The following is a 15,057-nucleotide window of genomic DNA, read 5'->3' as shown; positions in this document are numbered from 1 at the left end:
CTCCTGCATTGGCAGGTGGATTCTTTACCATCTGAGCCTCCAGGGAAGCCCTGCAAAGTAGACATGCTTGTTATTGTCAAGGACGCTTGAGGAAACAGGCCCAGAGAGGTTCAGTGGCTAACCCAAGATTATATGATTAAAGCTGTGGAGGCAGGGTCTCAGTGCAGGGTGCTCAGAGCCCATGCTTGTGCTCATTGTGCTTTCCTGGTCTTGGGCTAAGCACATCATCCATGATGCCCACAGCCTCCTAGAAGTATCAGATGGTACCCTCGGCTTTGTATTTCTCCCATGGACTCAAACAGGCTCTCTCTCTTCATCCTCCTTGCCCTGAGATCTTTGGTAGCCAAGCCATGATGTGTAAATGCTCCCTGCCTGTCTGGTTGATGGTTCCAATTTTCCCATGTCCCCAGGGAACAAGCTGGGGCAAGTGGCTCTCCCACTGGCTGACCTCCCGATGGGTCTCAAGTTGGGACCCAGCCCCCGGACATGTGGGTACCAGGGAGAATAGGCTGTTGTTGCTCGAGTGCTTTCTGCCCCCTTTGAAGGGATGCTCTTCTGCTGTAAGTGGGATGCTCTCCTGCTCTCTCCTTCCCGAGCCTCCTCCTCCTTTTCCAAAAATGTGCATTTCAGAAGAAGCAGATGGGCTCACGGGTGCTCTTCTAGTCTCTCTCTCCTCCAGCTCCATGGGGAGTTGCCTCCTCTTGGTCTTTCTGCTTTCTTTCCTTCCCCCAAACCTTCTGTCCGTGTCCCTTCCAACTCACTGAGAGTGCTTTGCCCATTTAGGTTCATTGGCCTGAGCTGACACCGCTGGTGCCCATGGTCCTGGTACTGTAGCACACGAGAGAGGGAGAAGAGCTATTTCTGTGCATGAGACAATTCCTTCTCCTCGGGTTCAGTAACGACAAGTCCAGGGAAATCCTAGATGGTGTTCCTGTTGGACTGTATTTTGTCACTTAGAAAACATTGTCATTATTTGGGTGGGGAAGAGGCCCTTACGTGACTCTGTTGCAGCCCAGGACCCAAGATCCCCTTTCCATAGACTTATTACAGGCTTCTAGAGCAAAGATTTTTGAAGCTTTTTGGAGAACTTTTTCTTCAAAGAAAACCTTATGAGGAAAGTGAAAGTGTTAGTCGCTAAGTGATGTCTGATTCTTTTAGACCCCGTGGACTGTAGCCCACCAGGCTCCTCTGTCCATGGAATTCTCCAGGCAAGAATACTGGAGTGGGTAGCCATTCCCTTCTCCAGGGGATCTTCCCAATTCAGGGATTGAACCTGGGTTTCCTAAATTGCAGACAGATTCTTTACTGTCCAAACCACCAAGACATCAAGCCCCCAAGACCCTCTGAGACACTTTCACACTCTGAGGAAGTCAAATATAAAATATAAAATTCAGTCTATGTTGGTGTTGGTAGGATAGGTGAGGGGAAGAGGGACATGGTTTCAGAGCTCCCCTCTCTGTCTTCCCAATGGCCCTCAAGACTCCTAGGACACCTCATGGATTGTAGGCAGCATTATGGAGCAGGGTATCCCCAGCCTACACTGTTGCCTTGTGGGTGGTCTCGACTGAATGATGAACTCATCCTGGCATCTGGGCTGTGTCCCCTGGGTAGAGCGCTGGAGAATGAAGGAGGTAACTGTGCCAGGGGATGGAAAAAGGGAAAAGACTTTCCATTGACTGACTGTCGCACCATCACAGAAGATGTCACCTGGGTTCCCTGGGGCTATGTCAGGTTCTGAGTGATGGCTCTTACAGGGAAGCTAGCCCTGGAGAAATGCCTTGAGTGCGATTGGGCATGTGCTCTCTCAGTTGACTATCTCAGGGCTATGAGGACAGTGGCTCTTGGCCAGGCCACCTTTGTCTTGAGAATGAGATATTTTCATTTAAGAAACATCCTTGAAGACAGGTGCAGACTCATGTGCTAGGTCAGAAGTGTCTACTGAGCTTCCGCTACAGAGTATCTGAGCTACTAGTGTTATTTTAACCCTGCTGAGAAGAGTGAGGCCAATTCAGGCTAAATTTCATTTTACTAACCAATGAAGGTTGCATTGGGCTTCCCTGGTCGCTCAGCGGTAAAGAATCCACCTACAATGCAGGAGACTGCCGGCAGTGCAGGAGACATGGGTTTAATCCTTGAGTCTGGAAGATCCTCTGAAGAAGGAAGGGGCAACCCACTCCAGTATTCTTGCCTGGGAAATCCCATGAACAGAGGAACCTGGTGGGCTAGAGTCTAGGGGATCACATGAGTTGGACATGACTTAGCAACTAAACCACCACCAGCAGGGTTGTGTTGGCAAATGTCACCTCTTCACTGCCATCACCAGATATAATACCTGGGGACCTCCTCTAACATTTGAGTCTCCCGTTACAATTTACAAAGCTCTTCTGTATGTTACTGCCTTTAAGTGGCACACACCCCAGTGAAGCAGGGGCTGCCGTTCCTGACTCTCATCTTGCAGATAAGGAATCAGCTTAGAGAGGTCGCCTGACTCAAGTGAGGTCACAAAGCCAATTAGGAACATGGTGGGGACTCAACCATCCCATCTCTGATTGCGCATTCAATGCCATCTTCACTCTTCCACAGGTGTCTTTAGCGCACATCTGGGGGCTCGGGTCAGAAGAGGGGCAGGATGTAGAAAGGTGAGAAGAATGAAGGCATTCTAGCAGGTTCTCTGCAGTCCCCTCCGACTCTCCCCTCATATTCCTGCCTGCCTCCCCCACCCTTCTAGGTGAGACAGAGCCGGGCTCTTCCCAGCACATCCCCATTGTTATTTTCCACATCTCGCACCACGTGTATTGCTATTTTTATCCTGTACTAGAAACCACTGATGGGGGAGAAATGTTAATTGGTATTATCACAGCAAACTGTGTCCTAGTAACATTGCAATTCAGAGGTAAGCGCTCCATTCCTCTCCCCGGCCTTTTTGGAGAAGATAGGGATTTTGTTCATTTGGCTGACGGCCAGCTTGGGTTTCTGTAGCTGCTGCCGAGCCTGTGGGGAGATGGATTCAGGACTCTGCCATCCACTGGCCAGACTGCTGGGCCTCCACTGCATGCTTGGTTCCTGAGGGAAGGACGTGGGTGTGGGTGGAGTTGTGATGGATTTGGTTCAGTTTCGTTCTCCTGAAACTCAACTGGAGGGATAGTGTGTCTGCTCAGGAAGCGCTCATGGGGTGCGGCTTGCAGGGTCTTTGTGCAAGAAGCTGGGGCATTTGTATTCACGGTCCAGCTGAAAATAAGAGATAGCAACCCTCACAGTTGTGTCCTCCTAAGCCAGAGCAAAGTAGGGACAGATTAGAAAAGAATAGCAATGAAGTCAGACAAGTTTTGCTTAACTTCCAGAAGAGAGAAAAGAAAGAGGATTTGAAAAACAGTCTGTCTACTGGCTGCCAGGGTTCAGGTCCTGACAGTGTTCCTTCCCAGCCGTGTGACCTCAAACAAGCTTCTCCTCCTCTCTGGCCTCAGTTTCCTCATCTGTAAAAGGGGGCTAGTAAAATCTGCCTCTCTGGGCTGCTGTGGGGATTAAAGCACGTGGCACGAAGCGCAGAGTAAGGACTGGGAAAAGTAGAGCTTTCTTGGTAAATTATTTCTCGGAGGGTCCTGAGACTCCCGAGGGCTAAAAGTGCAGAGGCAGCGGGAGATGGAAAGCCCGGATACCAGCTAAGTGTCCCCTGATTGCTTGAATCTTCCAAATCCTCTTGGTCCTCCATTCTGTACTGAGGGAAGAATCCTCAGTTTGATTTCATGGCACCCTAAAACTTATTTTTATAGTGCTCGTTGCTTTCTGAACTTATTATAGCAATAGATATGGGCTTCCCTGGTGGCTCAGATGGTAAAGAATCTGCCGACAATGCAGGATACCCGGGTTCAATCCCTGGGTCAGGAAGACCCCCTGGAGAAGGGCATCACTACCCACTCCAGTGTTCTTGCCTGGAGAATCCCATGGACAGAGGAGCCTGGCGGGCTACAGTCCATGGGATCACACACAGTTGGATATGACTGAGCGACTAACACACACATAGCAGTATGTATTATTTGTGGAAAAGTTCAAAAAGAATATATGAGAAAGTGAAAAATCACCTGAAATTCCACCACCTCCAGAAAATGATGACTGACACAAGCGTGAATTTTTGTGGGTTATTTTTTTTCTTAAAAACGTACCTTAAATATATGCATGTTATGGTGGCTGCTGTTTAGTCACTAAGTTGTGTCCAACTCTTTTCAACCCCATGGGAGCCTGCCTGGTTCCTCTGTCTATGGGATTTTCCAGGTGAGAATACTGGAGTGGGTTGTCATTTCCTCCTCCAGGGAACATTCTGACTCATGGATCAAACCTGTGGCTCCTGCTTGGCTGGTAGATTCTGTGCCACTGAGCCGCCTGGGAAGCCCAAATACATGCGTAGATGATCTGAAAATCTTTCATCTAAAGATGGGAACCTTTCTTCAGCTCAGGGTGAAGTTTTTTCTGTTATTTCTCATGAATGTTTCACTTCTGTTTTCTTGGCTTTTTCTTCCTGGAAATCCCATTTTATTTTTCTTAAACAGGTGCTGTCCCACAGACATAGAATTCAAGCCACATGGGCAATTTAAAAGTTTCCAGTAGCCACATTAAAAATATAAGTAAAATGTTAGTATTTATCCAAATATATCCAAAATATTATTGTTTTAAAATATAATCTAAGAAGTATAACTGATTCACTTTGCTGAACACCTGAAACTAACACAGCATTGTAAATCAACTATACTCCAATAGCAATTTAAAATTAAAATGTAAATATATATGTAACTGAGGTAATGTAATATCTATAATATCTACATATTTTTATATGTGCCTTTGCCCCACTTTTCATTGTGAGCATATTCCCATGTGATTAAATACCCTTCTAACATGATTTTTAATGACAGTCTAATATTTTATAAGACAACCTTTGCTCTTCTGTGTCTTTAGGCTTTCTAGCTTCCTTTTTAATGCATTTATTTCCTATTTCCTTTTTATCTGTTAATTTTTGCTCTATGGCTTGAATTTTCTCTGCCTTCCTTCCCTCTGGTGATTTGGCAAATATTCACCTTATTTGAACTTAATAGAGATCATCCTTAAGTTTTTAAAAGCAGATTTAAATTCATAAGCATCAAAGTTAAGGATTAAACACTATGGTTTTATGTCCTTTCCCTCCTCCAACTTTCCAGTTTTCCTTAATATGACATAAGTTTCTAAGCTCATACTAATATTTTTACATTATGATCATTTCAGTATTCATTCATCCATTTTAAACATTGTGTTTTTGCATTTCCACTATTTTGAATAGCTATTCATTGCTCAAGGGTCTGTCAACCTACAAATTTCTCACCTATGGATTCTTAATTTTAATTTGTCTTTTGGTAGATCAGCATTTGCCTTTAAGACTTTCTTTTTTTCCATGAAGGGAATACTGGTAATGTGATTTTTAAGCCCTTGAATGTTTGAGAATGTCATTCTGTTGACCTTACATGAAAATGGCTACTTGGTTTAGTATTTTTCTTTCCTCAAAGTTGTTGAAATTACTCCATTGTCTCTGAGCAATGAATACAGAGGAGAAGCCCAAGGCCAATTGGATTTTAGTTCTTTTGTATGTTTTTTCCCTTTTACTTGTCTGAAGGCTTATAGAATGTTCTCTAGATACCAAGGAAGTGTTTCACGATGTGTATACTTGTTGATTTAATTTCTTTTGCACTATATTTCAATATGCTCTTTCAATCTGTAGCCTCAAATGTGTAGCTCAGAAAAGATGATGATGATTTTATATATAAATATATGTATATATGTATAATGGAAGAGGGCATGGCAACCCACTCCAGTATTCTTGCCTGGAGAATTCCCAAGGACGGAGGAGCCTAGCGGGCTGCAGTCCATAGGGTTGCACTGACCGACTAAGCACAGCACATGTATGTATATATATATATATATATATATATATATATATGTTAGGTCCCCTGGTTTTGTCGTCCAGGTTTCTTTTTTTTTCCCTCGCTATCTATCATCCAAGTTCTGGGAAAGCTTTTCAAGTGTATCTTTACTTCCTTAACTTAATTTTTTGCAGTATGCTTTCTGCTGCTTTCAGTGAGGTTTTAATGCGGCCACTCATCTAAGCGTGCCCGACGAGCTCTTCCTTCTAGATCCGACGTGAGAGACAGGGTGCAGCTGCAGTCCAGATCTGTTCCCACCCATCCCCTGCCTGCTGTCCCCTGGAGCCAAGCTGAGCAGTTGCGAAAGCTGAGTGATTGCCAAAGATATCATGTGGCCCTCAAAACTGCTAATCTTTACTCCCTGGTCTTTTAAAGGAAAAGTTTACTGACCTCTGCTCTAGATACTGTTTACTTTGATTTTTTTCAGACCAAAGTCCTCTTGAATCTTCCTGAAAATCGAATAAGAAAATTTCCCAAGCATTCTCTTTCTCTCTTTTCCTTCATGGTAAATCTCTCTCACAGGAAAATATTTGTCAGCCATCTTTTTTACTTTTTGGATGTCCTTATGTTAATTTTTTCTATTTGTCCAGACTTACTAAGGGAGGTGTGGTGGGTTCACAAAAGAGCAATGTGGACTTTATTCTGAAATGTTTAGATTTCCAGTACCTCTCTCTGCCTTTCTCAGTCTCTCTCTTTTTATGTCTCTCTCTGTGTTTGTACTTCACTGAAAAGCCAAATTCACCCTCTCAGGGAGTGATAAGTGCGATTAGCAGAGGTTAGGATTCATTCTTCCCGTTTTACGCAGTAAAGGAAGAACAGAGACAAACTGCGGGGCAGGGAGGCTGTGATGGTATACACACAATTTTGACCTGAAACACTGCCTTCTTGCTTTGAAGCCCCCGGTCCACTTCTCAGCTGGAAACCCACCTCCAAGCGTGTTGACCTGACTTGGTTCCACCTTAGTGAAACCTTACCCGGGACCCTTTGACACCTGAAGCCCTTGAAGTCTACAGTGCTGTCATGCCAGGGGTGGACTCTGGAGCCCCAGGAGGGAGGAGCAGCCATGCAGCTATTCTTGAAAATATTTGGAGAATTTATGATTTGAATTCTTTTTATGTTGTACATGTATTGTACGTAGTCATAAGTGTTCTTGCCATTGCCATCTTGTAATTTCCATACCTGGACTTTTGGAAGCAGAAGATGTGAATGTTTACCTGCAACAAAGCTGGGTATGTTCCCTAACTTAACATAAAATATTGTTTGAGAGTGGTACTCCTTCACCATGCATGTCCTCACAGGCTGGCAGGGTGACGTATTGCCAGCGTGTGTGTAAGTGTGATCCTCAGAGGGGAAAGGGAATAGAGAAGGGACCAGGTGTGGGCTCACTTCTTTGTACAGATGTGAATTTGAAAATCAGGGATATTTGCAAGTTCAGTTCAGTTCAGTTCAGTCGCTCAGTCGTGTCTGACTCTTTGTGACCCCATAAGTCGCAGCACACCAGGCCTCCCTGTCCATCACCAACTCCCGGAGTTCACTCAGACTCACGTCCATCGAGTCGGTGATGCCATCCAGCCATCTCATCCTCTGTCGTCCCCTTCTCCTCCTGCCCCCAATCCCTCCCAGCATCAGAGTCTTTTCCAATGAGTCAACTCTTCGCATGAGGTGGCCAAAGTTGGACTCATTTGCAAGTTAGTCAACTCCAATTATCTGTACTTCTGGAAGGGAGATGTGATAGGGATAATTGAAACCTGCAGATGATTGAAGGATGATTTCCACTTTGTTCTGGGATTGTTGTTGTTTAGTCCCTTCAGTCATGTCCGATTCTTTTGCAACCCCATGGGCTACAGCCCTCCAGGATCCTCTGTCCATGGGATTCTCTAGGCAAGAATACTGGAGTAGATTGCCATTTCCTCCTCTAGTTCCTGACCCAGGGATCTAAACCGAGCCTCTTGCATTGGCAGGTGGGTTGTTTTTACTGCTGGGCCACCAGGGATAGTTTGCATTAAATGCAGAGGAGTCTCCCATTTCACATCAGGCTCCTCACCCCCCACCCCTACCCCCCTGGGTTTACCCTCTAGTCAGTGGGCGGGCAATAAAACAAACCCAGATTCTCCAACACGCTGACCATTGGCCTGAATGTCTGGAGGAGTGGGACTATGGATTGGAAATTCCAAAGGGGAATAAACCCCCACAAAACCTCAGGACTGGACCCCCATCTATCTTCTCACAGCATCACTAATACCCTCTTGTGCTTCACCGGAAAGAATCTTACAAAATCAAATTTACTCTAGCCCACTTACATCTCTTCTATCCCCGGGATTCCTCACTGTACTGTCAAGGAAATATGAATATTCCACTTCACATTTGCTGCCATTCTCAGCATTTCTTGAATGATAGATTATGACCAAGGCATTGAAATTCAAATAGGAAAAGAAGATAGGGGTTCTTTTCCTAGACAAAAAATCTTATTGGTGTTAAAAACAAGATCTTAGTTAAAATCTTGCCCTGTGCTTTTTCACGCAATTTTTAAATTAGGGATTCTGTCCCAGAAAATTTGCCCCCAAAGTTGCTGTCTTTGTTCAGACGAGCAGCCCAACGTGTCCAAGAGCTTCATGACTGGATGGGAGGAGGCAGGTGGAGGCTGGGCCGCGCTCTGCATTGGTCATGCCGTGTGAGTGGACCTCCCTCACCCAGGCTCTCGGAAATGTATGCATTTATGCTCACTAAGCTGCATGTTTCAGGGTTGTAATTGCATCCCGTGTCCCCACAACATTATAGACATGAAAGGAAAATGAGGGCTTTGCAAGTTCCCAGAGATGTAATTATGGTAATAGGCAGACCTTGTTGGCTGTGTTTGTCCCGTTCGGCATTTAGCCCAGCTCTCCACTGCAGCGGCTTGGGGAATGGATGGACTTGGTGGGGGAACCGTTTCCCAACTTTGATTTCTTGGATGACTTCTTATTGAACTGTCATATTCATAGGGAAGGGCACATCTCCTAAGTGTACGCCTCAGTGAGTTTTCACCTGCAAGACTTGTCCATGTAACCTGTACCCAAATCAAGAATCAAAACAGTCCCCACCATGCACCACCCCTGCCCCCCCCAGCCCCATTCTGGTCATTATCCCTACCCTCCCTAGGGTGGCCACCCTCTGGATCTCTCACAGCACAGATTAGGTTCTCTGGTTTTGTACTTTATACAAATGGAATCACACATCTACTGTCTCATGTCTATTCATTCTTCTGTCTTTTACTCAAGACATGGATTTCTATCACTGCACAGAGTTGCAGCTTTTTCATTTTTGTGTTTGTAAAGCACTCCATTGTGGACTATACTAAAATTTACTTTTCTGTTTCATTGTTGATGAGCATTTGAATGGTTTCCCATTTTTGCCTTTTATGAACATGCATTTAATTACTAAGTCATGTTCCGACTCTTTGCAACCCCATGGACTGCAGCACACCAGGCTTTCCTGTCCCTCACTATCTTTGGGAGTTTGTTCGAACTCATGTCCATTGAGTCAGTGATGCCATCCAACCATCTCATCCTCTGTCACCCATTTCTCGTCCTGCCTTCAATCTTCCCCATTATCAGGGTCTTTTCCAATGAGTTGGCTTTTCACATCAGGTGGCCAAATTATTGGAGCTTCAGCTTCAGCATCAGTCCTTCAATGAATAGTCAAGGTTGATTTCCTTTAGGATTGACTTGTTTGATCTTCTTGCTGTCCAAAGGACTCTCAAGAGTCTTCTTTAGAACCACAATTTGAAAGCATCAATTCTTTGGCACTCAGCCTTCTTTATGGTCCAACTCTCACATCTGTACATGACTGCTGAGAAAACTAGAGCTTTGACTACACAGACCTTCCTTGGCAAAGTGATGTCTTTGCTTTTTAATATGCTGTCTAGGTTTTGTCATAGCTTTTCTTCCAAGGATCAAGCAGCTTTTAATTGTGTGACTGCCATCACCATCCACAATGATTTTGGAGCCCAGAAAAATAAAGTCTGTCACTGCTCCCACCTTTCCCCCTTCTATTTGCCATGAAGTGATGGGGCCAGATGCCATGATTTTAGTTTTTTGAATGTTGAGTTTTAAGCCACCTTTTTCATTCTCCTCTTTCACCTTCATCAAGAGGCTCTTTAATATCTCTTCGCTTTCTGCCATTAGGGTGGTATCATCTGGATAGTAGTTTCCTATGGCTGCTGTAATAGATGTCCACAAAGTTGGTGCTTATACCAATACAGACTTATTCTCTTACAGTTCTGGTGGTCAGAAGTACAAAATGTGTCTCAGTGGGTCAAAATCAATGTGTTAGCAAGACCATGCTCCCTCCAGAGTCTCTAGAGGGGAGTCCATTTCTATCTCTTTGCCTTTTCAAGCTTCTAGAGCTGCATTCCTTGGCTCATGGCTCCCTCTTCCATCGTTAGGGACAGATCAGCATAGCAGCTTTCAATCTCTGCTCTGTCTTCCCATTGCCTTCTCCTCTGTGTAGCCAAAGCTCCCTCTGCCACCCTCCTATAAAGACACTTGTTATTGCATGTAGGACGTTCCCACCCACATGGCCCAGGAGAGTCTCCTCATTACAAGACCTTTAACTTAATCACATCTGCAGTCTCTTTTTCTGTGTAAGGTAAATCACAGTTTCCAGGGATTAGCGCCTGGATGTCTCTGGGAGCCGTTACTCGGCCTTGTATCTTGATTTTCACCATGTTATCCATAATACCCACCTTCGTAAAGCATCGTCATCCTACATCACAAGGTTGCGGGCTCATTCTGCCGCTCTCTACGCTTCTCATTGCATTGTGTGAAAAAGTCACTGGGTGGGACCAGAGAAATATATTTAAAGGATAGATGATGAATTGTTTCATCAAATTATTAATTCACTTTGTTACTTTGGTAACAAAAACTCTAAATGGATAGGAAGGAAAATTTCAAAATATAAGTCACTCTGAGTGCATTGTGGGATCTTGGATTGAGTCCTGGAATAGAAAATGGACATTAATAGAAAAACTGGTGAAATCCAAACAAAGCCTATAGTTTAGCCAACTTTGTCTTGGGAATTATACCATGATGATATATGATATTAACATTAGGGGAAGGATATATGGGAGCTTGATCCGCCTACAATGCCAGAAACCTGGGTTTGATCCCTGGGTTGAGAAGATCCCCTGGAGGAGGGCATGGCAACCCACTCCAATATTCTTGCATGGAGAATCCCCATGGACAGAGGAGCCTGGTGGGCTACAGTCCATGGGATTGCAAGGAGTCGGACACGACTGAGCGACTAAGCACAGCACATAAGGGAGCTTTCTGTATTATCTTTGCAAGTCTTTTGCAAATCTAGAATTACTTCAAAGTAGAAAGTTTAAAGAAATGCAGGGCCCTCAGGTACCAGTGGGAAAGTTCCAAACTCCATCTGTTTTTGTGACATGGAAGAAAGAATCCAGGGTTGGCAGAATGTATTCAGAAGATCCAAACAGAAATGATGAGGTTTACAGCACATAGAACCATTTAAGTGTAAATGAAAGTGTGAGACAAATAAGATGGTGTTTGTTACCTTGCTGGGAACATGTGGGTCATCTCCAGTCCTACCCAGGGCTCCCCCAGGGGAGCAGGAGCTGGGCAGAGGGTGATCCTACCTTGTGAATGGAGAGGGAGTCCCGCCCTCAGTCTCTGATTGATTCATCAGCTCCCCCCCACCCCCTCCCCTCTCTTCCGGGCCCCATCAGGGCTCAGTCTAAGGGCTCCCGGGTGGCCAGCCGCCTCACAGCTGAGTTGTTATCTTCCCGTCACACACTTATCTGGGCACGGTTAGAGCTTCCTAATAACATTTGTCACTGACTGTAATCCCATCACTGTCCAGACTTGCTTGATTAGCCCCTCTGGTTGTTTTGGCTTTGCTCTGCCCCTCAGCCTCTTCCGAGGAAATTGGTAGAGAGACGAGTGCAGAGAGAGCTCCTGGGCTTGGAAAAAGAGAACAGGGATGAAGCAAACCAGGACCACCAAACTACTTCTACAGCAATTAGATCCAAGTGGCTCAGCCTCCCTCCTGCTCCCCGGCCAACCCTATTTCAGGCCCAGAAGCAGGAAAGGGGCCGCCTTCTCTGGTGGTGCCTCAAGCTGCAGAGTCCAGCCTCGCCTCCGTTGTTCTCCTGACAATTCCTCGTGTTCCCCACGCCCATCCTCGGTCTCCTGAGATGGGAGAGGGGACGAGGGGGTGGGGTGGGGGTGGGGTGGGGTGGGGTGGAAGCTGCGAGTCTGCTTACTGGGAGCCCTGCACCCATAGCCCACACTAGCTGTGGAGAGTCTGGGCCACATTCCCCTCCCCTCTGCCAGGCACCAGGGAGTGCCCTGTGGTTGTATAACTCTCGTCACAGCTGCCTGCTGGAGGGCTAGTTCTGCAGCCCAGAACAACAGAGTATGTGGTGAATGCAAAGAGGGGAATCCTCTAAGGGGCACCCTCACTCAGCAGCTAGCTTGTGGGTGTGCCCCAAAGATGTGTAGACTGTGCTGGCATGGGAGTGTGGGTGTGTGTGTGAGACCAATGGGATCTGCTGTGTCTAAACGTGTTAAGTGCAAGCAGCACGCCCAAGTTGTGTGTGTGTGTGCATGTATACGTGTGTGGTGTAGACACCAGCGTGTTTGGCTGTGAGCTGGCCCTTTCTCCCTCCTCTTCAGTTCTGCTTCCCACACAGCTGCTACCCAGCCCCCGCCCATCCCCTCTGCACAGGGTGGGGGCCAGCTGCCCCTCCCTGCTCTCTCTTGAAGGTATCCTGTTCTTGTGAGTCTCCCTTTATCTCTGGGCTTTTCCTTCCTCCGTGGTCAGGACTTTGTGCTCTCTCTCTGGGCACCTGCCAGATGGGAGGTAAACCCTGGAATGGCTGAAGTGAGCACTTGCTGTGTGTGTACACAGGAAGCCCAGGGAGGCAGGGCCCTGGAGGCCATGCTGCCCCCCGGAACCTCCTGTCTCCCTGCAGTCCTGGCCCCTCTGCAGGCAGGAGGGGGCACCTCTGCAGCCTCCAGCCCCTGCCCAGGGCCGGGATGCGGGGCGCCTGCACCGCTGGCCAGAATCAGGCCCAGAGTGGGCACGGCAGGCACTGTGAGAGGGTGGATGGCTCACAGAGGGGACAGGAGGGCGCAGCCATAACGGAGGCCCACAGACTAGGTGGCTTACAGCAGAGGTTCATTGTCTTATAGCTCTGGAGGCTGGAAGTCCAAGGTCAAGGGGTCGGCAGGGAGGGATCCTGCCAAGACTTGTCTCCTCAGCTTGTGGATGACTGTTTTGTCTTCTCATGGCCTTCCCTCTGCACCTGTCTGTGGTCACATTTCCCCTTCTTATAAGGGTGTCAGCCATACTGGATTAAGGCTCACCCTAATGACCTCATTTTACTTTACTTAACTTTGAAAGACCTTATCTCCAAATATTGGGTTGGCCAAAAAATTTGTTCAGGTTTTTCCATAACGTTTTATGGAAACATCTCAAACAATCTTTTTGGCCAACCCAGTACATCTTGAGGTGCTATGGTGAGGAGGTCAGAGTATGAATTTTAGAGGACACGGTTCAGTCTATAACAAGGTCATCTCCACCTGCTCTCTGTAGGGCCATTTTCCAGCCAGCTCTGGCCAGAGCCATGGTGTGCCCCTCGTAGAACTCGAGCTCTTTGTCCTGCATGGCTGATAAGGCAGCTCTGGGTGTCATGGCTTGCAAATTAACTGCAAAGAAAATGGAGGGTTTGGGTTGAGGGGCTATTCTTTTAATAATTTTAGAGAAAAAGGCAATGCAATGTAGTGGCACAAAAGGGAGACAATGGTTGTGTGGCATCCATCAGATTACTTCACCCCTCTGTGTGTGTTTTCCTGTGCACACCATCAGGCTATTGTGGGGATTAAGTGGGATCCTGTGTGTGAAACGCCCAGGGCAGTAGCTGGCGCATAGTAGGTGCTCAACACCTGCTTCCTTTACTTTCAGTTTCAGTCCTGATCCCACTGCCACCCCTGCAGACAGGACAGTGTGGAGATGACAGGCACCCTGTACCTGATGGGCGACTTGTCACATACCTTCTGTTCATGCCAGTGAGCTGAGACAAGGGTGTGCTGAGTGCTCCACGCAAACCGCGTTCTGCTGCTTCTGAAAGAACTACACTCAAATGTCATTTCTGCTGATGTGCTCAAAGACAAAATCTCTGTCTATAAAATGATTATATTTTCATGGAAAGCAATGTCCAATCTCAAGGGGTGTTTTGAACACAAAATTTGAAGAAACTCACTAGCGGTAAAGGATGGAACACCAAATTGGAATCTCCTTTCCCGACAGAGTGGTTCTCAGACTTAAATGTGATACAGAATCACCTGGGTGGGGTGGGGTGGGGGCTGGTCAGCACACGGATTGCCAGGCCCCAGCCCCAGTTTCTGATTCAATACACCCGCAGTGCGTGCGTGGATGTGTGCTAAGTCACGTCAGTCGTGTCCGACTCATTGTGACCTTATGGACTATAGCCCGCCAGGCTTCTCTGTCCATGGGATTCTCCAGGCAGAAATACTGGTGTGGGTTGCTATTTCCTTCACCAAGGCATCTTCCTGACCCAAGGATCAAACCCCAGTCTCTCATGTCTCCTGCACTGGCAGGTGGGTTCTTTACCACTGTGCCGCCTGGAAAGCCCCCAGAGTAGGGCCTGAGAAGTTGCATTTAGCAGGCTTCCAGGTGATGCTGCTGCTGCTGATCCAGGGCCACACTCAGAGAAGCACAGCATCTAGCCCTGGCTGGGGTCTGTGTCACCTTCTCTCTCCAACCTGTCCTGTCTTTGCTGTTGTCCGACCTGCCTGAACGGATTTTTCTGCTCTCATCCTGGGGGGTGTAGAGCAGTTTGGTGAATCTGCTCCGTCTTCTCTCTGATTTATGTAGGCTTCTCACCTGTTAATGGGCAACTGTTTCTTTGACCTTTTTTTCTTTTTTTCTCTTTCATTCTCTTTTTATATTTGGTCCTCCAGATACTTCATCAAGACCGAAGAGTAGACCCAGGTGAGGGTACAGCTCCCTCACTGAGGCCTGTGCTGACCCCAATTAGGAAGAGTCAGATGCAAAAAGAGCATCTTTCCCATCACCAGCCTCATCTTCCATA

At 46.7% G+C, this 15,057-nt stretch overlaps 1 protein-coding gene across 2 annotated transcripts in view; it reads left to right on the top strand.

Annotated features, from left to right (window-relative positions):
- The window catches only part of PLXNA4 (plexin A4), a 482,520-nt gene that overhangs the window by 118,592 nt on the left and 348,871 nt on the right, over positions 1-15,057 (top strand). Inside the window, exon 3 of one of the 2 annotated variants that reach the window (NM_001191504.3) lies at positions 1,966-1,973. The exons of the other annotated variant lie outside the window; for it this stretch is intronic. Within the exon in view, the coding sequence (NP_001178433.1) occupies positions 1,966-1,973 (8 nt within the window). The remainder of the gene's footprint in view (positions 1-1,965; positions 1,974-15,057) is intronic. 2 annotated transcript variants of the gene reach the window in all.

The sequence above is a fragment of the Bos taurus genome, chromosome 4 (assembly GCF_002263795.3).
Source record: "Bos taurus isolate L1 Dominette 01449 registration number 42190680 breed Hereford chromosome 4, ARS-UCD2.0, whole genome shotgun sequence".
Classification (NCBI taxonomy): domain Eukaryota; kingdom Metazoa; phylum Chordata; class Mammalia; order Artiodactyla; family Bovidae; genus Bos; species Bos taurus.
The sequence above is the reverse complement of the archived record's forward strand: the minus strand, read 5'-3'. Positions and strand labels throughout refer to the sequence as shown.